This window comes from Pteropus vampyrus, unplaced genomic scaffold (assembly GCF_000151845.1).
Source record: "Pteropus vampyrus isolate Shadow unplaced genomic scaffold, Pvam_2.0 Scaffold214, whole genome shotgun sequence".
In the NCBI taxonomy this organism is placed as follows: Eukaryota; Metazoa; Chordata; class Mammalia; order Chiroptera; family Pteropodidae; genus Pteropus; species Pteropus vampyrus.
Window position 1 is genome coordinate 946,389 of NW_011888995.1, and position 25,289 is coordinate 971,677.

Sequence of the window (25,289 nt, forward strand, 5' to 3'; positions counted from 1 at the left end):
GACTTCTCACGGGGATTGGCTTAAACTAGGAAAAGGGGCTCCCTTAGCTGCCGCTGAAACACACGCACACACGCATGCACACATACGCACACGCACGTGCACCAGCACGCACACGCACATGCAGTACCCACATGCACACACACATACACACATGCACACATACGCACACACACGTGCACCAGCACGCACACGCACATGCAGTACCCACATGCACACACACATACACACATGCATACAAATGCACACACACAAACACATGAGCACACACATGCGCACACATGCACACAGCACATGCATACACAACCCATAATGCACAAGCAAACACACGCACACGTGCGCACACATGCACACAACACATGCACACACAACACAATGCGCAAGCGTATACACGGAAACATGCACACACATACATGCACACATGCACACACGTGCACCCATGCACACACATGCATACGAATGCACACACACAAACACATGAGCACACACACAAGCACGCACAGTGCACACAACACCCATAATGCACACATATACACACATGTATGCACACACACGTGCACACACATGCACATGTGCACGCACACACACAGGCCCACCTTTGAGCGAACTAAGTCCATGATAAACCCAAGCAATTGTCATGTACGATGCAGCCGATGACGCGGACGCAGACGTGATGCGAACGGACTCTGCGTCTTTTGCTGTCCTTTCCACGTGTGTCCCAGCTGACTTGCAGCAAAAACTCCAAACCGTAAACTTGTAACATGCTGGGAAAGCTACAGAATCTCTGAATAAACTGTCTGCCTTAAACTAAAACAGCATGAATAGACGAATCGGTGGTTCTTAGGCTGAAACTACTTCCATTGATAGGGTTATGTGAAAAACAAAAAACGAAAAACCAGAATTCGCCTGTGGGCTGGGGACTGATTCTTTCACAGGCCAGACAGGATCTGGCCCATGTGTTTTGGAAAATAGTGTCGGTGACAGACGAAATTTAAGATAATCGCCTTTGACGCCACCGTTTCTGGATAGCGGTCACTTGCCCACCTATTACTGCTGCTGCCTGGCAGGTCCTCTGTAGGGACTCCATTCCCAAACTCTGGGGACACCCCTAAATGTTAGGAAGGGGGCCGGGTGGGCAGAGCCGAGGTGTTAGGAGGTGGCCCAGCACTGTCCCCGACATGTGTGTCATCAGCATAGGAAACCAGGAAAACCGTGGGGCAAGAAGATTTTTAAACATCGAAAATGTGAGCACGTCAGTCGACGAACGAAGACCTACAGTCTCAAAAGTGAGAATGAGACTAAATTCTCGGGCGGAGATGCATCAGTGAAATGCGATCTTCCCAAACCTCGCTCGGTGCACCACCCCCACTGTCCCCAAGCCAGAGCTGGCCCTAAAAGCTGCTGACAAGCCCCAGCGAACCTTCAGTTTGGATGGCTGTCAGCCGCCCTGGACATAATGGATTTTCCCCTGAACGCTGTTTTTTGTTTCTTTGTTTGTTTGTTTGTTTTTTTGTGTTTTCTCCTGCTTCGTCGGCGCTCCGGACTCTGCCAACCACCCGCACGGCATTTATTTGCCAGCACGCGTTCACCTTCGTCCTCGAGCGAGGTTTCAACGTCAGTGACACACTGCGCCGATGAACTGACACCCACATATCGCCGTTCGACGGACCACAATGCGACCGTAAAGAGCACGTTATGTTAAAGATGCTGAAACGTATCATTCCAACACCATTCTTTGCGGCGCTGTTCATCCAAGGAGACCACAGTTTTCTGAAAGTGTCTTTGGCAAGTGGCATTATTTCTCCCTTATAAAGGGACAGACAGGAAGAGCTAAGTGAGCTGCTTAAAGTTATAATGTGTCGAGGGCGGTGCTCAGACCGTAACTCGAGGCTCTCGCTCCCGGAGCGTGTGTCCTCTGCTGGGCTGTGTTCCTCAATGCTTTCGGTATCTTCCCCAACAGCTGCCCGTTTCTGGAGTGCCCTGCCCCCCACATAAAGTTAAAAATGGAGGAAAACGCAGGATTATCATCTACTTGCTTCTTCTGAAGTCATCCTTCCTTTCCTGCCCCTTAATCCCACTCTTTTATCCCAGATTCATCAGATGACGACAAAGACACACAGACTTAGCATCTGACGAATCTCTATCGGGCACTACCCGAAGGAAGGGTGGGCTTCAAAACTCAACGGTTCTCCTCCTCGAGGAATTACTCATTTAGCTGAGAAAGACATAGAAGTGTGTGCGTTCTTTCTGAAAACAGAAGTCAGAGGGAGAAGGTGATAGCATCACACATACCCTAAAGGCACGATCCCGTGCCAGGGGTGTAGAAAACACGTGTTATGAGCCTGAAGGCCGAGCTCACAAACGGGTTATACCGCTCGGTGGAGCTTCGACGAAAGACGGTTGCTTGGGTTGGGTCTTCAAGGATGAGAAGAATTTGGATACACGGATGGAGTCGGGACGAGAGGGCATTTCAGGCGGGGGAGGGGCGGAAGCGAAGGTTAGGACAAAGTACAGGAGGATGGTGACCGATGACAGGAGGGTCAAGGGTGTAGCGGGAAATGGGCTGGAGAGCAAGGAAGGGTCCAGCAAGGAGGTCATCAAAAGCCACGCCGGGGAAAGGCGCTGTCATTCTTTAAATGGTGGGTTTGAAAGCTGTGGTTTAGGAAGATTAATCTGGCAAAAGTCTGGAGAGGAACACAGAGTGGGGACCGGGGGTGCCTGGGGGGCACTCTGGAGGTTCCCGGAGTGGCGGAGGGGACGTGAGTGGTGTGAGTGAGGGCCACGGGAAGGACAGGCTAAGGAAGACGAGCTTGGTCTATTGAATTAGATGCTTAGGATGAAGAAGGAATCCACGATTTTTTGAATGTGGAAAAAACGTCTTCATCTCTGAGAATCGAATGATTTAGTCATAGATAAGTAAAAAAGCGTATCATTGCCGTGGCAGATGCTGCAAAAATGTCCTTGATTCTCAGCCTTTCCTTGTAGCCACACCCTTCTGCTGTGACTTTGCAGCTCCCGCCGTTGGGAGACGGCGTCTACTCCCCCCCCCCGTCCCCCCAAGAATCTGGCTGTGGTCTTGTTTGTACAGCACTGTGCTACAGGTACTGGCCAGTTCTGGGTCCAGACAGACCTCAGAAGCCCTGGGCATTTCTTCTCTCTCTCGGAACCCTGCACCGCTGTGTGAGGCAGTGCTGGGTGGCAAGCGACCACGGTCCTATCACTCCATTGACCCGGCCACCAGACGCGTGAGTGAGGCCATCCTAGGCCCGGACACACGTGAGCCAGCCTGGCACGATCGGTGGGCCTGCCCAGACCCATGAGCAGGAATAAATGCTCATGGTTAAGGCCGCTGGCTTTCTTGGCTGTTTGTTACGCAGCACGATTGCATAGCCAACCATCGCTATCCGATACAGGCGTGACATCCAGCTGCACGCATTAGGCATGAGCTGCTTTACTCTTGCAGGCTACACGGCACAGACAGAAGCCCACATCCAAGCTCATACCTGAGGCAGGAGAGTTATGCGGAAGGACCTGCTGGAGTTCTCGTCTCTCAGGTAGATGGAGATTTTAGGGAAGTAAGACCAAGGCGCTTCGGAATTCGTCCAGCACGCCAGCTGGGACCCAGTCCAGAAGCCGTCAGAGAATTCTGGAATCTGGACAAAACGAGATCACGGGAGAAATGACTCGTCTGGCGCACCTGTGGGGAACAGCTCTCGGCTCTCTTCGTCACGGGGATAAACAACGTTTAACTGGGACCGAGCGGCGGAGACATCAGTCCCCTGGAAGAGTGACAGTGGTGACAGCATAACAGCTATTAAGATCCGCAGGGGCGCTCGCTGCATCCGGCACCACCTCAAGCGCTTTGCAGCCATCATCACCCTAACCCTTGAACGCCGCCACCGGCGCGGTAACGTTGTCCCATCTACTTTACAGAAACCAAGGCACAGAGAGGCGAAGTAACGGGCCCAAGGTCACGCGGTAGTTGCAATGACCTTTTAGAAGAGACGCCAGATCCTAAACGTGGCCCTCCAGGCCCTTGTCAGGCATTGTCTCTCCTCCGAGCCCCCTGCGCCCAGCGAGGCTCCTGGAGCAGAGCCCCGCGGGCTCTCTCTCCTCTGGAACATCTGTCTCCTCCCCCAGGTCACAGCTCGGAGGCTGCCTCATCCAGGAAGCCCTCCCTGACTCCTTCACATAGGGATGGTACCCGGCCAGGCATCCCCCAGTTCCACATTTATCGGTGTGATAGATTCACTCTGTTTCCTGCACTAAGGTCTGAGTCCTCCAAGGACAGCGGCCTGTTGTCGGCACCCACCTCTAGTCCTAACACCGAGCCCATCAGAGACACTCAGGAAAGATCTGTGGGGAACAGAACGGCCACCCGCCTCGGGCCTGGAAGGGCGACGGCACCCACTCGCGTCCACTAGTCGCTGCGTCTGTACGTGTCGGAGGCGCCTCTTCTGACACCTCCAGCGTGGTGCCCTGCTCGGGGCAGAGCTGGAGCACGTGATGGGGACAGGCTGGCTCACGTGTGTCCGGTCATTGCATTACGGCAGGAGGAGGGGCACTGTCTGTCAAGGGAGTGTCCTTGAAGAGGAAGGGGCGGGCAGGCATCGGTGAGGTGTGGTGGGGGCCGGAGGGCAGAGCGTGGGACCCGCCCCCCTGTGTGACAGGGATGACGGCCCTGGAGGCTGGCCCGGAGGACGGGAAGGGGCGTGAGACAGGCTGGGAGGGAACCACTGTGCATTTACCAGAGATCCGAGCTCTGCGGCACGTCAGGTGTCATTAGGGCGTCCGAGTGGGGTTTTGGGGGTCACGTGTTCTCCCAGGCCGAACCCTAGGGGCTGGGCTGGGGGTAGACAGCCGCATTCCAGAATCGCTGACGGGGGGGTGGGATGTGACGACGTGGCTGTGAATGGCGCTGCTTAGGGGACAGTACAGGCAGCAGAGGGGCCCAGGACCCACCCCGAGAAGTGGGCCAGCAAAAGAGACCCCTCCACGAAGAGCGGTCCAGGGACGGGAGGAGGGTCCAGGCGCGGGGTGTGACGGAAGCAGAGACAGGTAAGCAGAGACGCAGCAGAGGATGACCAGGGCAAGGGCCGAGAACGCCGTGCTGTCACGGGCCGACTGTGGCCTGGGCGCCCATGCTGCACACGATGACACGCGTGTGGGTGTCGGTCCCGCCCCCGCCGGGGTGACAGCCGGGAGAAAACGCCCCATGCCCTCTTCACCTGTTGCAGGCTCCCCGCCCAAACTGTTAGCGATCGACCTATGACGTTTCTAATGCTGGCGTTATTTCCTCCTGCTTTGTATAAGAGTTAGGTGGATTTGACACACGCATCCTGGAAAAGGCCCTCTTGCCAGACGCGTCGATGGAGGTGGGCGGGCATTTTGCTGGATCCGCGGGAGAGCCGAGGCGGCTGGCCGGGCATCCAGGACTCAAGCTCCAGCGTCAGCACTAAGAGCTGGTCTAACCACAGACAAGGATGAGGCTCAGAGGGGCCGAGTAGCTCGCCTGAGGGCACAGCTCAGACCTGGATGGGGGACCCTCTACCCAGGCCTCCGGGGGCCAGGCCACGTGCCTCGGGGGACAGAGCTTTCACGTCATACGTCGCCTTCGAGTGGGGGCCATCCCGTTTCTGCATTTTCGAGTTGGAGAAGTCGGGGGCCTAGTCTGGGTCTTCACCACACACAGACCCCCAGCGGGCTCCTTTCAAAATACAGACCTGCAAACCATCCCTGTCCTAAACTCCGTGTCAACAGTCCGCGCCAGGGGCCAGAGCGTGGGTTTGCGCTGCGTTCACTCCGAAGCCAGCCCCTTCCTTAACCAGACCGAAAACCCGAGCACCAAGAGAGCGAGCAGACGCAGAGGACAAACGCTTCTTTGGTCCACGCACAATGGGACAGACGGTGACGCCTCCGGCCTCGTGGACGGTCCCTGCCCAAGACAAACAACCTTCCCAGGTCTCTCCCTGCCGACACGGGCTCTGGAGTCACAGGACCGTCTCTCACCCAGGACAAACACATTTCATAACTTCGGTCCTTCCGCCTCGTGGTTTCCTTACAAAGTCGGTCGCCGCTGGCCACGTGATGCGATGACTCCGGCGGTGCCAACGCCCGTCAGCCCCAGCTCCGCGTCCTCAAGGCTCGGAGCGGGGCTGACTTCACGGACTGCACGGCCCTGGCACACTCGGATGCTGCAGGCACTGCCTGGGGACAGCGGGAAGCAGTCACAGCTCAGCACGTCCCACGTGCAGACGCTCGTGGGGACTCGCTGAGGACGTTTTGACTCCTGAAGAAGATCAGCAGGTTGCTCCATCCTTATTTCGAGCAGGGGCTGATTTGCGGCTGACATCCTGAATTGAAGGCACCAAAACCTTCACCAGCCATTTCTCTTTTTCTTTCTGATTCGGCAGATCGCGGACGGCTCCGGGCCGCCGCCTCGAAGACCGTCTCGCTCCGAACGGGCCCCCGCGTTCCTTCCCACCTGCGCCCCTTTCATCTCCCCGCGGCTCTTCCCACGGCACTTGAATCATTTGAGGTTTTGGGCGGGGACCACGGAGAGCCCAGGCTTCTGCAACCGCCCGTGACGAAGCAGCGGCTGCACGTTGTCCCAGAGATTGCCCTTCACGTTCGGCCGTCTCGGCCACGTTCCCACCAGGGTCAAGACTGTCCAGGAAAAGTCCCCCGTGACCTTGAAGCCACGTTCCTACCAATCGACGCTGTCTGGTCCCCTCTGGTGCCCCAAACTGGAAAGGTGGGGTCACACTGAGAATACCATCAGCCAGGTCCCCGAAAGTCATGTTGTCCTTGATGGTGATTCTCGTTGGATTTCACAGTACGGCCACACGATTATTATTATATTGGCCGATCGGCCCTTGTCTCTTTTACGGAGGAATTAAAATCCCAGCACAGCTGGAATGAAGGCCAGGAGGACGTACGACTGATTTCTGGTGTATTTTTAAGGGCTACAAACATATTCCTGGTTTACTATTTACTTTACTGTAGTAATATTACCAAGTGTTTTTTTCCCTTACATTAAAAAAGTACTACACCAACTATGCTATTATCATTCGAAACACTAAAAAGCATCGCACGCTCAGATCCAAGACCTCTCAGGTTAAAACGAAGGAATTATTTCACGTTCAAGAGCAACACCGTGAACTTAATAAATAATAGTTAAAAACAAGACCAAACACCCTTCGACATCCTCAGATGGAGGCACCCAGCCTGTGGTTATGGCCTTAAGCTTGTCAGGTCCTGAGAACTCACCAGAGACGTGCGGACCACGGCTTCGACCACCGCATTGAACACCTTCTGGGGCAGACGCAGCAGCGTGGTGCCGCTGTCCACGATGGCCTTGTCCGCGTTGTACTAGGAGAGGGGAGGGGAGAAGGCACGTGAGTGACAGGCACGTGACAGGGCACTCACTCCGCGGCAACGCACGGCTCTGTCACGTACCAACTGGGGCAGCCGCGGTACCTGCTTCGTGCCTACAGTTAATTCCGTATTCCCAGAGTTCGGGATCGAAGGTCTCTGAGCCCAAGAGTCTCACTTCACAGGAGAGAAACGGAGGCCAAGAAAGGAAAGTGACGTGACCGAAGTCAGCAGCCCTCCCAGTGCCGGGCTTGTCTGTCCCTCAGTCAGAGAGGCCCCAAATCGCTTGTCAAAGAGCCCCGACGGGCAAGGAGGAAAGACCCATTTGTCCTCAGAGGTGGAAATGACAGATTAAATGCCAGTTACACAAAGCGTACAAAGTCACCTGTTATGCTGCCCATGAAGAGAGAGCTAGACACATTCAGTAAGACACGCACACACACGCACACACACGCGCACACACACAGGCTTTGTCAGCACTGTCCCCTCCTCCGCCATTCCCCTCGTGGCTGGTACGGAGGATAGAGGACCTGGGCCCCTCCAGCCACCTGAGACATCGCTGTGTGGACAAGGGTTCCTGGGAACGGAGTGAGTGGCGGGCAATTTACTCTTCCCACTTTCACGAGTCATAGGACCAAATGCCCCGCCAGTGAGTTCAGAAGGAAGGAAGGGTTTGTTCTGGTGGCGGGTGGCAGAAATGAAGAATGATGTGGAGTTGAAAAGTATCAATGTGTTCCTATTCTCTTCAAATGTAAAATTATGCTCAGTTCAGAAACAAATTTAAGCTGAATCTGATCCACTTTGTCCTTAAAATGATCACTTTTTCTGTGTGTAAGAAACGTAAACATATGAAAGGCCTTCAAGAAACGGAACTTTGCGAGATCTGGGTTTTGCTGTTTGTTCTTATCGGGTGAGCAGGAAAGAACCAAAAACCTAAGTCTCAAACCTCCAGATATATGCTTGTCCTCTAATTCACACACACTCACACACTCACAGACACTCACACACACGCACACACTCTCACACACTCATACACACTCACACGCAGTTTGTGTTTCACTTCAGGCACCTCGATCCTACCACTGGATTCGTTAATGGCCAATAAGCGCCTCTCGACAATGAACACATCAGTGGGCTCAGCGCTGAAACACTACCACAGTGCAATGGACCATCGTGGGTCTGTGAGCGGCACCCCGTGTATGAGCCTGTGGTCTGTGAGCGGCACCCTGTGTATGAGCCTGTGGTCTGTGAGCGGCACCCCGCCTATGAGCTGCGGCGGACGGCAGGGCGGACATGAAAGCGAGTGAGGGACGAGTCGGAGGTACACGGCAGGAATGTGATAAAATGCCGCTGGTTTTCAGAAACCGTTTGGAAGATGCTTCGGCAGACGGAGGCTCCCTCAGGTCCTCGTAACCCTAATGCCATCGCGTGCCACAATATAGCCAAAAGGCAGTGGTGGGGGCGGGGCGGGGGTGAGCGAGGTTGGCGAGACCTGGGCTCACGGCCGTGCACATCCGCCCGCCGCACACATCCTCGGGGGCCCGCTCGCCTTCCAGGGAGGAGGGGATCTGCTGGGAATGCGGGATACAGCTGATGATCTGTTTTGGGTTTCATTTTGTTCATTGTTTAGTCCCTCTTCTTTCCCTCATGCTGATAGAAACCTCCGTGTCGCATTCTACTCAAGAGTTCAAGGACCACCAGTCAAAGGCAAATCGGGGTTCTCCTCGCTCGCCATTTTATGCTAATTTCTCCCTGTTAAGGCAAGTGGTGAAAGGGAGCATCATTTTTTGGGGGGGAGGGGGGTCATTGATTTAAACTTGTCACACAAAAAGGCCTGTAGCGTCGAATGTCATGAATCTCCGCTTTGTCCCGCAGCGGGCCTCCCGGTGTCACGCTCAGGTGCCAGCTGTGAGGGCCGGGAGGCCCGGGGACACGCGGGCGCGAAGGGGCTCGTAGCGTGGGTACCTCTCTGCAGTCCAGGTTAAGACTCTGGCCTCCGATCTCCAGCTTGAGGATTTCTATCTGATAATACCACTCCTCCTTAATCGGGGTATACCAGATGTCTCCTCTGTACAAACTCGGTTCAATGCCACCCAGGACCTGGGAAGAAAAACATTCACAAGTATGAGACAGAAAACAAGGTGCAGGAAAACGACGCGTCACACTGAGCAGCGCGCTCACGAGGCGGAACGGCCCCGCAGTCGGCGCCGTCGCTCGGCTGAGACGTGACGACACGAGTATGTGTGCTTGGAAATGACATGGGGACGTTTCGGGGCCACGTATGCAGAGGTGGTCGAACAATGCCCTGGTCTAATCGAGATGCTTTGGCGGCTCCCCTCACGTAAAGGAGGTGCATGCGATTCCAGCATTACAATATTGGGATTTTGCTCCGAAGAAACGCGGTAAAACAGTGAACCGCGTCGATTGATAGGCGTTCGGTCCCTCGGAAGTCAGAAGGTGACCTCCCGCCCCACACGCCTGCGTGGAAAGCAGGACAAAACAGGTTCCCTATGCGAAACTTCATTTTGGAAGACTATAAAACATCACCCCACAGACCCTCAGCCTGCCCGTCCCCAGAGAAGAGGGTAGAGAAAGGTGCTGAGCGCAGGTGCACTGTCAGCAAATGCAAGGAGCTGAGCCTGCTTCTCATCGCTGGCCCATCAGGAGGATGCTTGGGCTACAGCTCATCCGCAGCGCGCATGCGCTCGATTCTGTTTCATTAAAAACAGTCGTGCTGTGTGTGTGCGTGTGTGAGTGCACGTGTGAGTGTGTGTGCACGTGTGTGTGCATGTGTGTGTGCGTGTGTGTGCGCGTGTGCACGTGTGTGTGTGTTGATATAGAGAATGGGGATGTACAGGTGTCCCGTGTCTCCGCATCAAATGTAGGAAACCACAGGCAACTCCCTTGCTTCCCCCTCCCAGAGTGAGGCCCACCTGCTACATACGCCCTCCCCACGGGCCCCTCCCTCGTCTATCAAAAATAGTTCGTTACCTTTCAGAGGAGAATTGTAAGAAGCTTTAATGGAATCTGGGAAGCAACGAGCTTCATCTCTTGGATGGCAGGATGATTAGGAAAGCTGAGAATAACACCTAATTTTACCCATTTCAATAGGTTCTATAATAAGGATGATCAAAACTTTACAGTGTGCCCACGTGTCTCATATTTGTATCGGGGTCTTAATAAAACAGACTTTTCGCCTCTTTGAGACTAAGGGATACCCACCAGACTGCCTCCATTGGTGCCAGATCCAGCCACTGGCAAGCCCGCCCCACACGTCTGCATGGAGAAGACGTTGGGGATTTTCGCCTGTGCCACGAGGGAATCGAAGAACGTCTCCAGAGAACTCGATGGCTGCGGGAGGATGAAAAGGGACAGCTAAGTGAGCAGGCCCCGGTGCAGACACCAGGCACGACAGACAACACTGTTTCCCTTTACACTGAGTCTTTTCATCGCTGAAGAATAAACGAGCTTATGACTACGCACACGGATCCAGAGACCTCCGACAGGACCCGCTACCCTTGGTACGTTTTCCTTTTGCGACGGCCATGTCGTGAAAATAAGATAGTATTTCGGAAGCTGTTAGGGTGCTGTCGCGTTCATCGCCACGGCCGCCTCGTGAGGCGGGCGGCGGACGGGGACGCGGTCGCCGGGACGGCTGGGGGCTTCTAGTCTTAGACGTTTCGGAGTAAGGAGAGAACAGCGTCTCCAGGAGCTGCAGCCTCAGGAAAAGCACATTCGCCTCCTCCAGCCACAGCGAGTTGTCCATTGCAGAAATGAGAGGTGACCGCCCCGTGGGGACAGTCCATCCCAAAGGGGCATGGACGGTCAGCGAATAGCTCTGAGTCGGGGGTGGACCAAGGACGCTGGTGCTCGCCAAAGAAGGCGAGAGACTTGTGTTTAGATTGTGGCTGTGACAACTGGGAGGTATCAGCTCGTCGCCATGGGGTGCACGTTCTTAATGAAAACCTAGCTGCAGTAGCAGAGATGCCGCAGGCACATGCCGCCCGTGGCCCGCCGAAGGCGCCGACGTCCGTCCCCGTGAGAAGCCAGACCGGAATTCTGGAGGCGGCGAGGGGAGCCCGCTGTCAGCAGACGCGCCTCTTCCCGAGCAGTTCGCCGGCTCCTGCTCCCTTCCCAGCATCCATGGCATCCTGGAAGTCTCTCCGCGTCGCCTCTGTCAAAGCCCCTGGGGCTCGGGTCAGCGAGACGCGGGCGTCTCTGGAAGCGGCCGGGGCTGGCGGAGACGCAGTCTGCCGTTCTTCCGTCCGTCTTCCTGAGGGGCGGCACGGTACGCACGGCCCAGAATCGAAACCCGGCCGTGGGACTCGCCCCTTAGTTTCCGTATCTGTCAGCCGGGGATGGTGACAGGCCCCTAGAGCCGGTCTGGGGCTTAAAGGGGTCGGTGTCACGTGAGGGGCTAGGAGCAGTGCCCGGCACACAGTAAGGGGTCTGTCATTACTCTGTCGAGCCATTCCGCGGTGGGACTGTGCTCCAGGATCCTTTTGGAGCAGCGGTCCCCAGCCTTTGTGGCACCAAGGTCCGGCGCTCCTGTGAGAATCTGATGCCTAATGACCTGAGGCAGAGCTGAGGCAGTGATGCCGGCGCCGGGCAGCGGCTGCAGATACAGACGAAGCTTCGCTCGCTTGCCTGCCACTCACCTCCTGCTGTGAAGCCCGGCTCCTAACAGGCCGCGGACCAGCACTGGTTCATGGCCCAGGGGATGGGGACCCCTGCTCTAGAGGATTAAAAATGCACAGTTGCCTGGGACCAAGAGCACTCGATTCAGAAGATGTGCAGCTGGACCCAGGCCCCCGCAGTGGGAGACCCCGTAGGTGGTTCTGACACACGTGGCGGGATCTAGGATGGCGCAGGACCACAACACACCCTGACCACCCTGAGTGCTCAGTCAGCGTACTTCAGAAACCTGTTTGGGCCAGCGACCCAGGTGGCCCTGGACTCCTGTTCCCGGCTGTGCTTCCGACGCAGCCTGTGACCGCTTCCTTGTCCCCGGGGACGGGCAGCCGATCTTGGAATTTCACAGATGAAAAGATTAAAGGTTCTATGAGGAGTCGGGCCCCCCAAAGAGGCCCGAAGTAGTTTATTTTCAAAGGAAGTCTTCTATCTTATTAATTCCAGATCATTTAGCTTTCCTCTACCATCTTCCCAATAATCAGCATAAAAACAGTCCACACATCTTTCATTTTCAAAGTCACATGAAGATGAAACGTTTTGCCCAAGGTCGCATTGTCGGCATTTAGGGATGTGAATTATTTCCAGTCTGCAGATGGAGTGGGATGTGCACACGGCCACCAGGCACGGGGCGAGGGAAAAGCTGCTGGCCCTCATGTCTCTCAAATGAGCACAGCGTGGCCTTACGAAGTCTGCCCGAGAATGGAGAGAACCAACATCTTGTCATGTTCTCAGCCTCGTGTCTCGTGACCATTCTTTCTCCTGGAGAAGCCACAGGGTTGGGGACCTGCCTGCCCACTGCCCCCCACCCCCAACCCCTAATCTCATCCCCTCCCTCCCCACGCACGCACACCGTTTGCTAGTACACCTGAGCTGGAGCAAATGTGTTTAAGGGAAGAGAAAACAGGTGTTCTGTTTGGGATCCTCGAGGACTAAGGGGGGCTCTTGTCACCACGCCTGCCACTCTTGAAACGGGGCTACTTTGTTGTTTTCCACCAGCTCCGGCTTGAAGCCTGACCCTGACCGAGAGGACAAGGCGTGGTACCTGATTCCAGACAGGAAAGGTGACCACCTCCTGCTTTGCTCACCTGTGCACAAAACCTGCCTCGGGCACAGCCAGTGTCCAGCCCACCTGCCTCTGGCAGCGTCTTCCGGTGGAAACTCCCCAGGCTTCGGGGAGCCTGCCCCTACTCCCACACACCGGCAGGACTTCCTGTGGGTCGGCCCGAGGACAAATGTTTGGAGAACATTCAACTCTGTCTTTCCCCATTTTGTGACGGTTCTGATGCTGGTGGGAGCGAGGGAGGTTTCAAACTTTCTCCTTGGCGCATCTTACTTCCAGTGACCGGCTGTCCCCAGGGCGGGCTTTCAAGTCGCCCATGCTCCAGCTGCAGGAGTCCCCTTAGGGTGACCTGGAGCCACGGTAGGCAGCACAGGGCTGTCTCAGCCCCTGCTGAGGTTCCAGCATCTCCCGTAGGCTCCATCTTCACACCAACGTAGAGATTTAATAAACATCTTTTCTTTTAATCCTACCCTAATAAGAACTCCTAGACAAACACTGCAATCAAAGTGGTCGGATTCTATTAACATTTTGAGACTACACAAGGAAAATAGATGAAAACAGAAGACAAACAAAAAAGTGATGTTCGCACAAAGGTTTAAAGAATTGTGCCATTTACCCTTAATTTAAAAAATGCTAAGAAATATATTTGTGGCCACTGGTCTGTCCCAACCACGTGATTCTCACTGGCCCCTCTGCACCCACGTGCTGGACTGTCCGGTGACAGGTCTTCAGAACCCCCTCCCATTTCTTGGTATATTCACATTCTGGATTATTCCTACCTTAGCCAGGGCGGCATAAGCAAGTCCTAGAATCCCGTTCCATTTAATCCCAGGCAGGAAGAAATTCTCCGACTCGAAGATCGTGGCGACGTTGACCACGAAAGAACCATTGAAGCCTTTTGGGATGGTGACGACGTCCTCCCCCACCAGGCCGGCCCAGCTCCCCTGCGTGTACTTGACGGTGACGTCGAAGCCCTTCGGCCGGTACGTGCTGGACCTGGAGGAGACAGAGGACAGGGAGTGCCATGCTCTGCCCGTGGTCCGTGTCTCACAGGGCGGCCCTCACGGCGGCAAAGGCAGCTGTCCTGCTCACGGAGGGGACCGTAAGCAGCTCTTGACAATGACCAGAGTTCATGTCGACAAAGCAACATTGCCACAAATCGTAATTGCTAACCACCTGGGTGACGGTCGTGTTTTCCAAGCCATGTGTAAGAAGTCCTGGGCTTACCGTGAGGCCCCTGAGTTTAACATCTGTGCGCCCCAATGAAACCCCAGAATTCAGGTGTTTAACTGAACTGCGTGAGCCCTTAGGGCACAAGCTTTGCGGGGACCCTGCACTGCTGATTTGTGACACAGAGAGGGGCTGGCAGTCTAGAAGGAGGTGCCATCAGCTTGGGCCGGTTGCGGCCTGAGTCACACTATCAACGTGACTAATAAAGACCAAGCCACACTCACCATTGTGACGAGCTTCCTCCTCAGGGCCCGCACTGGCCCAACGTCACTCGAGGCTCCCCGCCCCTGCCCCAAAGCTGGTGATGCTCAGAGCAAAACGTGGGGGATGAAGCCTCAGACATGCTGTGACACGGATCACTGTGACACCATCTACAACCCCACATGCATCGAGAGCTAGGGGTAGGAGTTACACAAACACCATAACATGAACAAAATAAGACTGTGAACGAGACAGATGAAACGAGGCAGACAATAGACAAGTGAACACACAAAATCCCAGGCAGCGGTCAGAACTCTCGGGGAATAAGGCAAGGGGAGGGGAGGAGAGTGAGCCAGGCCTCTCCGATAGGTCTGCATGTGTGACACCTGCATGAAGACCATGAGCCACGGGGAAGGACATCCTGGGGAGAGGCAGCAGGCGTCGAGGCCCTGGGCTGTCCAATCCTGTAAGGTAATTCTCACGCCCATTCGAGTTTGCAGACTCTGCTGGGCCATATATACAAAGAAGCCCAAGGGACATCTTTTAGCAAATATCTGGGCATTGAAACCATGTCCCCACGAGGAAAACGATCAAATTCCTAGAAGTGTCAAATCACCAGATAATTCTAGAGAGTTCCCGTTTGCCTGCATTTTCCATTTCACTCGGTTTTAATATTAAGCCTCTGAACGACGCTCTTGTTAAGTCCTTATTTTAGAATGACAGCAACTAGCGCAGTCTTCTTTGGGGTCAGGGAGGAAGTCAGGTCAGAGACGACGTGACTTCTCTTGTTTTTGTACATCCAGGAGCTTTTCAAATGTTGACAGTCCTGAATTTAGTAAATTGTACTTCTGAGAATCTGACCCTAAGGGGACACCCCTGAAGCAGACAGAGGTTCACATTCAAAGACAGACTGAAAATAGAAAAAGTTGGAAACCACCTAAACGCCCAGTAAAAAGGAAATTGGTAAATTATGGTGTAACCATATGGTGGACTATTTATTACACAGCACTGAAAAACAGTATTTCCTAAGACATTTTCAATGACATAAAAAAAAAAAAAATTAAGGTAAGAGAAAAATTTATGCATGTGCCAGAATCATCTTCGAGATAGTTTATTACCCCCCGATAATAACAGCTGCTACCTCCTCCACGTAGGGGGGTTTCGTGGGGGACACTCAGTTTGCGGTTAGGCCCGTCCACATTTTTTGCATATGTAACTTTTATAATCAGGGAAAAAATTATTTAAAAAAATGTCTGGCGGATATATTTTAGAGCAACTTAGTTGATTCTAACTTCATAATGGAATGTAAAATGTAAAGAATGTTCAATTTTCATGTTTGCTTACTGCTTTAGCTCGCCCACCACGATCTCCAAGGGAGAGCGGCATAATGAGAATGCGTGCTCATCACCTGACACGGGCAGGGACAGGCGGACGTGAGAGTGGGTGGGCCCCGGGACCCACTGGAAATCACACCCATCAAGTGCAGAGCCTGCTCACGGAATCGTGGGCCCCTGAGGGCTGGTGACACGCAAGCTTTAGCGTCAGCGGAAGTCCAGGTGTGCTTGGCACACGGCAGGGGCCATGCAGGGGCCGAACAGTAATGAAAATGCTGAGTTCTTCAGTCCCTTTGGACAATGCGGGTCTTTTAACAAGTTCAGAAATTTGATTGGTCACGGAAGACGCTAATAAATTATTCTGAAATGCTTGCAGAATAGGACCGAGCACAGGGTTGGCATACTTTTTCTGTAAAGGGCCTGGAAAAAAACTGTTTAAGCTTTTGTTGGTCACATGACTTCCATTACAAGGACTCAGCTCCGCAAGCATAATGAAGAGGCGGTCACAGACGCTAGCCACGCAGCCATCGTTGGCTGTGTGCCCAGAAACTTTACTCCCGAAACAGACGGCAGCTCTGATGGAACCTGTGGGCCCTGGTTTGCTAACTCCTGATCTAGAAGATTAGTTATTTTCCCCCAAAACGGTCTAAAGTGCCATGACTTTCTTTTGAGAAGTTGTTTTAACTTGGTCCAGGCTACCGAAAATATTAGCATCTGCCCAGGCTAACGAGAAGAGCCTGAATCTCTATGTCGTGTGTCTTCGACAGTCGCCCGACTAGGTTGCTGGCCCCTCATAGGAGGGAACATTCTGGATATTTTGGTGCTATCTGCAGAGAGATGAAATGTAGCTGGAGTTATACTGCCCAGGTTCCAATGCTAGTTCACCTGCTTATTAGCTGTGTGTGACCCTGGGCCAACTTAATGAACCTCTCTGTGCCTCGGTGTCTTCGACTAGAAAAATGGAGATGATATAGTAGTACCATATCTCATTAGGTTAATTTTGAGGATTAGGAATTAATATCGTAAAGCATTTAGAACAAAACTCTGGAACATAGCAGGTACGCAGCACCAATAGCTACTGTTATTATAATGCTCTATTCATTTGCTGCCTGAATTCAATGTATGAACTCCTATTAGAAAATGTAGGATTCACATTCGAAAAAATATTGGCACACCGATGTTCATAGCAGCATTATTCACAGTGGCCAGGATATGGAAGCAACCAAAGTGTCCTACGATAGATGATTGGCTAAAGAAGCTGTGGTACATATATATACAGTGGAATATTACTCAGCTATAAGAAGAGATGAAATATTGCCATTTGCAACAACATGGATGGACCTCGAACTAATCATATAAGCGAAATAAACCAGACAGAAAAGGTTGAAAACCACGATATCACTTACGTGGGATATAAACCTAAAAGCAACAAATGAGCAGGACAAACAGACAGAGACACATGGACAATGGACAAGTGGTTACCAGAAGGGAGGGGGGAAGGAGGAGGGAGAAAATAAAAAAATAAAATGTTAAAAAAAATTATGTATACATAGTATGAAAAAAAATAAACGGGCATTAAAAAAAATAATTAAAAAACAGAGGAAAAAAGTGCAGCTCGCTGCCGGTGTTCATTTTACATAAACTCCCTTTGAGGCTGAAGCAAATCTAACTGGTTTGCAATGTGAAAACAAAATATAAAAACCGAAAAAAAACCCAAAAACGTAGGATTGTTTTTTCCTAGAAAACGCTCCGAGAGTTGCTACTCTTCCTGACTATCCAGAACCGTGTCACTCTGAAGTCTAACCACCCCATGAAAAGGGGCCGATGTGTGGGAGGTGACTTGGTTACGGGGGCCGGGGAGGGGGAGAGGCCTTGCCTGATTCAGAGAGGCAGAGCTGTCGTGTGTCCCAGGCCAGCAGCCCAGTAGACCCGCTGTGAGACAGGAAGGGCCTGCAGCGACATTGTCCCACACGGCAGCCACAGGTGGCTACTCAGCCCTTAAAACGGGACTATAGGTCCATCTATGTCATTGCAAATGGCAGGATTTCAATTTTTTGTAACGGTTGAGTAATATTCCATTGTACATATGAACCATAACTCCTATGCTGAGTGAAATAAGTCAGACCGAGAAAGGTAAATACCATGTGATTTCGCTGATATACGGAATCTAAGGAACAAAAAGAACAAACTAATCAAAAACAGACTCAGGAATATAGTGGACAATTTGGTGACAGAGGGGAGGGGGGTTGGGGGGCTGGGAGAATGGGGTGAAGGGCTGAAGAAGTACAGATTAGTAGTCGATAGATAGTCACGGGGATGGGGAGCACGGCATGGGGAATGCAGTCGGCAGTAATATATCGGTTAGGTGGGAAGCCTGAGGAGAAAAGCAGCAATTTTATAAACTATATACACTAGAAATGTCTTATAAACTATATAAATGTCTGACCAATGTACTGTATACTTGAAACGAATAAAAAATTTAAAAAGTGGTAAAAAAAAAATGTGACTATAGTGTGACTAAAAAACTGAACTACTAGTTGACATCAGTATAAATAGCCACACGTAGCTAGCGGCTTTGCAGAAAGCACGGTCCTAGATGACGTGAGGACAAGGGATCCTGAACTTATCCTCGTGGGGATCCTTGAGCCCAACCTCACCGCAAGGGCCCGGGAGGTGAGCTGTGAGCAGCCTGCGGCGTGGCTGATGTACAGTTTCCGGCACTAAGTTAAAACCAAACGCGTCCGTCCATCCGTCCGTCCATCCTCACGGTCTAGCGTCCTACCTCGTGGCACTGAGTGGCCTTGGCTCTCAATCACTCTGCACATTCATCGACCAGGTCGAGAGGGAACCCAGGTGGCTTTTCCGCGTGCTCGGAAACAGCAATTCATCAGGGATGCGGGGAGCAGGCAAAAGTCCACCCACAGCAGCAGAATCTCTTAGAACCGAATTCGGGAGACGGTCCGCCTCTTGTAAGACGGCCCGGGGAGCCCGGGAATGAGAAGCGGAATCCACAGAACCGAGGAGGAAGTCGCAGAGCACTCGATGGCTGCAGAAGAAACCCACCCTTGTGTGGGGAGAACAGGAAAGGGAAGGTGGGGGTGCAGAGCTGAGTCCGTGGGCCGCCCGCTGCTCTGAGGTCGCCCCACCTGGGTGAGGTCTAAAGAACGGGGCTGAGCCTCCCCGGGGGCGCTGCAGCACGTTTCGGTTTCGGAGTGTGCCTTCGGGGTTGTTGGCCTGGCGCAGGTGACCAGATCCCCCTCCTAGACCCTTTCATGGTTCTGGAAGTGACCAGACCACAGGACCAGAGCAGGTGGGGCCGCTGACGGCCCAGGCGCTGCTCGGTTGGTGCCTAACCCGGCAGCTCACCAACCTCAACAACGGCCGGTGCTGGCGGGTGCCAACGGGGCACGTCTCTTCCTGGACACGCTCCAGAAATTACCTAAACGATCGGGCAAAAGCATCTGTCATTGTCACACGGAGAGATGAAGCATTTGGCTTCGGGGGTCCAGTTCGGCCTCCTTAGGGAGGCCCCCAGGTCATTCTCTCACACCCTAATTCCGCTTACCAGCCTCGGCCGAGGAGGAGAAACTGTCCCTTGCCACGCCCACTCTGTGGGGCTCAGCCCAGATGGAGCTCGGGGGGAGGGGGCACTTCAGTGGAAATATACTGAATTTCCTGAATACATCAGCAGGTCAGAGGGATGAGTATATTGGATCTGTCATCAAGCCAACTGGCCAGAGGCCATTTTATTGGCTAAAAAAGAAGCACATCTTAAAAACACACCACCTTCTTTTTGCTATAGTGTAATTCATTGGAACTCTCACAGCCGTGAAAAGCAGGCTTCTGATGGGAACAAGCTATACACAAATGACTAATGGTCGCCCGACGACTCATTCTGCAAATCAAAGAGATTTTGTCAAAGAACCCCAAGCCAAATCTCCAATTACTGCAAAATGTTTCAGGGAGCATTAAACCTGAATACCCAAAGTCTGGGGGACTTGAAACCAGAGGCTCGCGAACCCAACCGGAAACCTTATTATAACTAAGGGAGATCAGAGGGGTAAGCAAACACAGACACATCACAGGGCAGGGAGCTGCGTCTCAGAAAAGAAACCTTTGTGAAAAGCCGAGAAGAAAAGCGAGAACATTCTCCTGGCTTCCATCAAATGCAGCGGTGGAGAGTGTACCTCGGATAACCCAAGTTAGGTGAGAGCGTTAGAGCAACGAACCACACGTAATTGACACAGAGAGTAAATTATGTGCAAAGCTCCTAACTTTACAATAACAAATCTGTGTTCACGTAAAAGAAAACAGGAGACAAGAGAAAGTTATCATGGTTCGGGGTTGCAGCTGACGCGCGCCGGACGCTCAGAGATGCGATGCTTCGATCCGATTCGGCTAAGGAGAAACCTGACCGCCCTGTAGAAGAACAGTTAGTTCTCTTTGAAAAAAGGTGGCATCGGAGCTGGAGGCCAAAATCTGAGTGACGTTTCTCGGGTGCTGAGAAGCTTCCAGCAATACCTGCCAATGAGGTGGCCCAGCTAAGGATGGAATGCATAAGTGCCACTCAGTGGGGTGAAGCCGGCCAGTGGGAGAAAGGAGCCAGGCCGTCCCCTGCACTGTCCCTTATTTCTCTTCATTTGCCCACGGAAGGGGAAATCCATGGGAACCGGGAGAGCTCAGAGAGCCGGGAGGGAGCCCGAAGCTGGGGGTCAGCCGTCATGGGTGCTCGCTCTGTTCCCAGGAGTTCCCACGTTAAACTGGGTGCAAAGGAGCCAAGAACAGCTTATTCTCTGGGTGTGAAAAACAGGAGCATCGGCCACCTGGACACAAACCGGGCCAGCAAGGTGGACAGGTAAGTTAAAACCCGTGTCCTGCTAAAACCTGACAGGGGAGCATGGTGCAGCCAAACGATGAACAAAGCCGAGGTTTGGCAGGTTGGCTGCAGTCAGTTCAATGTTGTCACGTGTTAAGTGGCACTGTACCCAGTGTTCGTAATGCTGACTGGAATGTGAGCGTGGTTGTGTCCGCATGGACAAACGGTGACTGGGTTGGAGACTGGGCCGTGACCCCTGTCAAACCCCGGCTATGCCAAAGAACCGCCACGAGCTACCGGGGAGGAAGTGACCGTCATGGGGTCGGATACGCACATGGAAACCCGGACAGCAGTGGCACGCACCACCCCGCCTTCCGCTGCACTGGGACGGACTGCTGTTCTCTGTGTCACGTGTCTGCAGGTGTGTGACGGGACACAAGCTTCCCGTGGGGAGGAAGCCTGCCGACCTGTGACAGAGCTCGAGATCTGCCCGCTCTGCCCGTGGCAGGCAGAGCCCGCGGTGGGCGTGGGGAGCTGGCTAAGTGTACAGACGAGAGCCTCATTGCAGGAAGGACGCGGGGCTAGGATTGCTTTGCCACCAAGATAAACACCCTTTACAGAGCTTTATAATCACACTGAACTTGCCAGGAGTGCGTCTACAGGGTGAGCCGAGGGAAGGCCATACTTTTGAGGGGACTTCACCAAGATTCTTCACCGATTTGGAAAACCACGTCATTGACCCAAGCGGCTCTGGGCATCCCGGTCTACTCCAACCCTCTTTTATCGGTCTACACTGGGCTGCGTGCCCTCACGCACGCCCTGCTTCACACACCTCCCACCGCAGCCCAGCCAGAGCGTCCGCACCTCGAGGCACTGACCACCTCTCTATAAATCACCCCCTTTTCTTCTCCCCTGTCCTACATCCGGGCCATCGGAATCACGTCTAGAGGTAAGTTACATCACCGCTTTGCTCCACTTCAGAGCCTCGCAGAGCACTTGGCGTAAAAAGGGGGTGCTGGGCTGGAGACTGGGGAGCTGCCAGGCTAGAACTTGATCGTGGGCAGGCGTCCTGGCTTCTGGGCCTCCTGTGCCACACGAGTAAGAAGGAGAGGTTTGGGCTAATGCGAAGTTCTGTTTCATGACGAAGCAGCTGAGAGTGAGCAGTCGGGGTGGGGGGCAGTTTGGGGCAGAGGGTTTGGACAAACCACCTTTGGGCAAAGTCAAAGGGTAGCCGAGGTACCCTTAGCCCTCTCACCAGACACACACACACACACACACACAGAAATACCTCCCCTCCCCCACTTCACGCCTATTGTGGTTGCAGACGCAACTTTGGGGGCACATGTTAGACTCCATCACAAAGCAATCACTGGCCAGGAGTTTCATCCTGGATAAAAGATGACAGGTTATCCATCCCCTGACTCATAACCTACGCTATAGGTTCCTGGAGGGAGGGGCCGAGCGGATCTCTCTGAAGTCCCCGAGGGCCCGCCAAGCGCTAGCCAGCACCGCCTCGCACCTCACACGACGGAGACCGTGGCTCTACGTGCCACCAAATTGGAGACCAAGACGTGGCGTGGCTCCACAACAGAGGGGCCCGGCTCTCACGCGTGGCGAGGCGTCCTGCTGTACCAAAGTCGCCCGGGATTTGCAGAAGCTTCCCGTTGTTATTTTCGCCCACTTTCCCCCCAGGTAAGTTGGGGGTTACTCTCTGGAACAGGAGACTGTGGACGAAGCAAGTGAGACGGGGAGACAGTGACGAGGTTTGTGGCAGGGAAATCCGACGTGGCGGTTCCGAGTCTGTGGGCGGTTTGTGGCGCTATTCTACAAACCACACGTCAGCGCACTGGCTTCATCTGCTGAGTTCGAATTTCAGGGCCACAAAAACCGATGTGAAGTCAAGGTGGGCACAGCACTCGAGCAGCTGCAGGACCCCATGGACTCCCCCGGAGCTGAGTGCTGACGTGAGGCCCTGGGGGCTGTCCCCAGGCCCAGACCACACAGAGACCTCCGTCCTGGCTCCACGCCCTCCTCGCGACCCCACCCCCGACGGCTGGACGCTCTGTGCGCGCACACTCACCCTTCCTACAGGAGCCACGGAACGCTCTCGCCCAGAAACGGTCTCCACGCGCCACACCTCGGCCCCTGTGGGACTGCGGGACACGGCCAAGGTGGCTCTGCAAGCAGCCCAGGCCCTCCCTGCCCGGACGGTCACATGCTCGTGTCCGAAGTGCCCCCCACCCCGCTCAAGCCCACCTCCACTTTAGAACTCGAGGGACCACGGAAACACCCAAGCGTCACCTGCTCCCTGCAGCTCAGGTGTAACGACCCCGCTGTGTGACTCGCACGTCTGGGAAGCGAACCCCACGAGAACGCAGGAGACTGGAAGAATGGCCCTGGAACGAACACACTCACAGACACACGCACGCCCGCGTACAACACACACATACGTGCTCACAAACGTGTGCACGCGCACACACACACACACACACACACATATACTTACACGCGCACACTTCCCACTGAGAACGAAACGGGCTTTTGGCTGCTTGTTTCCAGGGTACTGTGAAGGATTCACGGGGCGCCCCCGAACCTAGGCACGCCCAGCCCCGGGCCCATGGCTCACCTCTTTGTGTCGAAGTACGAGTCTGTGTAAGAATGCGGGGCTCCGGCCACGGCGAAGTTGCTGCTGCCAGTGTCGACGAGAATCTGCAGCTTTTATTTTTAAGGGGGAGGGGGGAAGAAACCATGAGATCACTTGCATAAAGCGAGGTGCTCGAACCATTCTAAACACAAAATACTAAGAGCCATTTATGACTTGGGGGAAAAAACTTATAGCGATCAGAAATTTTTAAAACGCTGTTACAAAACTGAGACCTGAACACAGTCCAGTAAGGAGCTCGGGGACCTGGGGCGGCAGGTGGGGGGACTACGTTGCCTCCCATATGTACCAAGCCCTGAAGAAAATAAACACATCTAACTGGTCTTCCCTTTTTAAGCCATCGGGACTAGCAAGACAGAGCCCTCTCACCCAGGGCTGTCGTCAGGGTTTGTCACCTGGCCGGGGTCACCTCTTCCTGCCTTTCCAGTCTCACCCGGAAGCCCTGACCCGCTGGGACCCCCCCTCCTAGTCTCCTCCTAGAGGTGGGTGTTCGCTCATCTCCAATGCACAGCACCTGGGCACACCTGTCACAGGTGTCATTTTTTAGTTTCAATGAGGTATAATTGACATAGAACAGAAACGCGAGACCTTAGATTTTCCACCGGTGCGTTAGGACACGGTGTGGCACCCAAACCAAGATGCGGAAATTGCTATTATTCCCTAAAGGTCCTTCTATGCCCCTTGCCAGTCAAGGCAACCACTTCGTGACGACTGTCACCATGGGATGGTCCCTGGATGTCCCATAAATGTAATAGTGTGGATTTTGAGTCCGGCTTCTTCTGCTCAACATGATTTTTTTCCGATTCTCATCACGTTGCTGTGTGTGTCTCTACTTTTCTTCTCCTGGGTAAGCAGTGTTCCTTCGCCTGGATGCTTCGCCAGCTGTCTGTCTGTCTCCCTCTTGACGGGCATTTTGGTTGTTTCCCGTTTTAGGCTATTCTGAACGAAGCTACCAGGGACATCCCTGCTCAGTCATTTTCTGAACAGAGGTTTCCATTTCTCTTGGGTGAAGACCTGGGAGGGAAGCTTGTGTGGTCATAGTGTAGGTGCGTCTGGAATGTTTTTAAAAACTGCTGAACTGTTCTCCAGGTAGATACAGCAGGTTACAGCCCCTCACGCGACGTGTCAATGGATGGTCCACATGCTTCGTTTGCTGCGTGTCCCCCAAATTTGATGGTGTTGGTCTTTCTCATGAGGGCCGTTCTCCTGTGTGTGGGATGCTCTCTCGCCGTGGGTGGAACTTGCAGTTAGGTCCCCAGTGACCAGTGATACTGAGTGGCTGCCCTGGATTTCAAGGGTTTCACCCGTCTTTCCCCAGAGGACAATGGTGTCTAAGGGTAGGACCCATCTTTTTACCTGCAGCCTCTACCCCAAGGCCAGATGCACAGCCAAATGTTTACAGAATAAAGAAATACCTTTTAAAAATAAACACAGACTATGCAACTATAACCCCAAAGGCTGAAAATCAAGTTTAAAAAAACTAGACAAAAACTAGAGACGTTTTTACCTAGAGGTATCATCACTTTGGGTTCCTACCTGTCCTAGTTTTGCGACCGCCCACCTCAGCCACCTTGCTGGGCGCTGCCCATCGCCCCATGGTGCTGGAGCTTCCTGGGGTTTAGCTCTGGAACCACTTCTGGGCCCCCGACACTCTCTCCTGACTGCATTGAGCCTTAGGGCTTTAAATGCCTTCCGAGTGCTGAACCCCAATCTATCTCCACCTGGCCTCCCCTCGGAGCCACAGTCTATCCCCACTCAAGGCCTCTACCTGAAGGTCTAGCGGCCATCTGTGGGGGTCAAACCGTGACCCTCAAGTGGACGCATCAACGTCCTAACACCCAGTAGCTGCGAATGTGGCTTCATGTGCACATTTTCTCTCCCTTGTGATTTTCTGAGAGACGTTTTCTTTTCTCTGGCTTACTT

General features: G+C 53.5%; 1 protein-coding gene across 4 annotated transcripts in view; it reads right to left on the bottom strand.

Moving 5' to 3' along the window:
* BACE2 (beta-site APP-cleaving enzyme 2) overlaps window positions 1–23,482 on the bottom strand; it is a 45,986-nt gene extending 22,504 nt beyond the window's left edge. For 3 of the 4 annotated variants that reach the window (XM_023538205.1, XM_023538206.1, XM_023538203.1), the window contains exons 1-6: window positions 23,331–23,482; window positions 13,903–14,119; window positions 10,594–10,722; window positions 9,337–9,471; window positions 7,267–7,368; window positions 3,501–3,650 (exon numbers count right to left, since the gene is read on the bottom strand). In XM_023538205.1, the coding sequence (XP_023393973.1) occupies window positions 3,501–3,650; window positions 7,267–7,368; window positions 9,337–9,471; window positions 10,594–10,653 (447 nt within the window). In that variant the 5' untranslated portion in view covers window positions 10,654–10,722; window positions 13,903–14,119; window positions 23,331–23,482. The remainder of the gene's footprint in view (window positions 1–3,500; window positions 3,651–7,266; window positions 7,369–9,336; window positions 9,472–10,593; window positions 10,723–13,902; window positions 14,120–23,330) is intronic. The other variant, XM_023538204.1, reaches the window with a different exon arrangement.
* Between the last annotated feature and the right edge of the window lie 1,807 nt (window positions 23,483–25,289).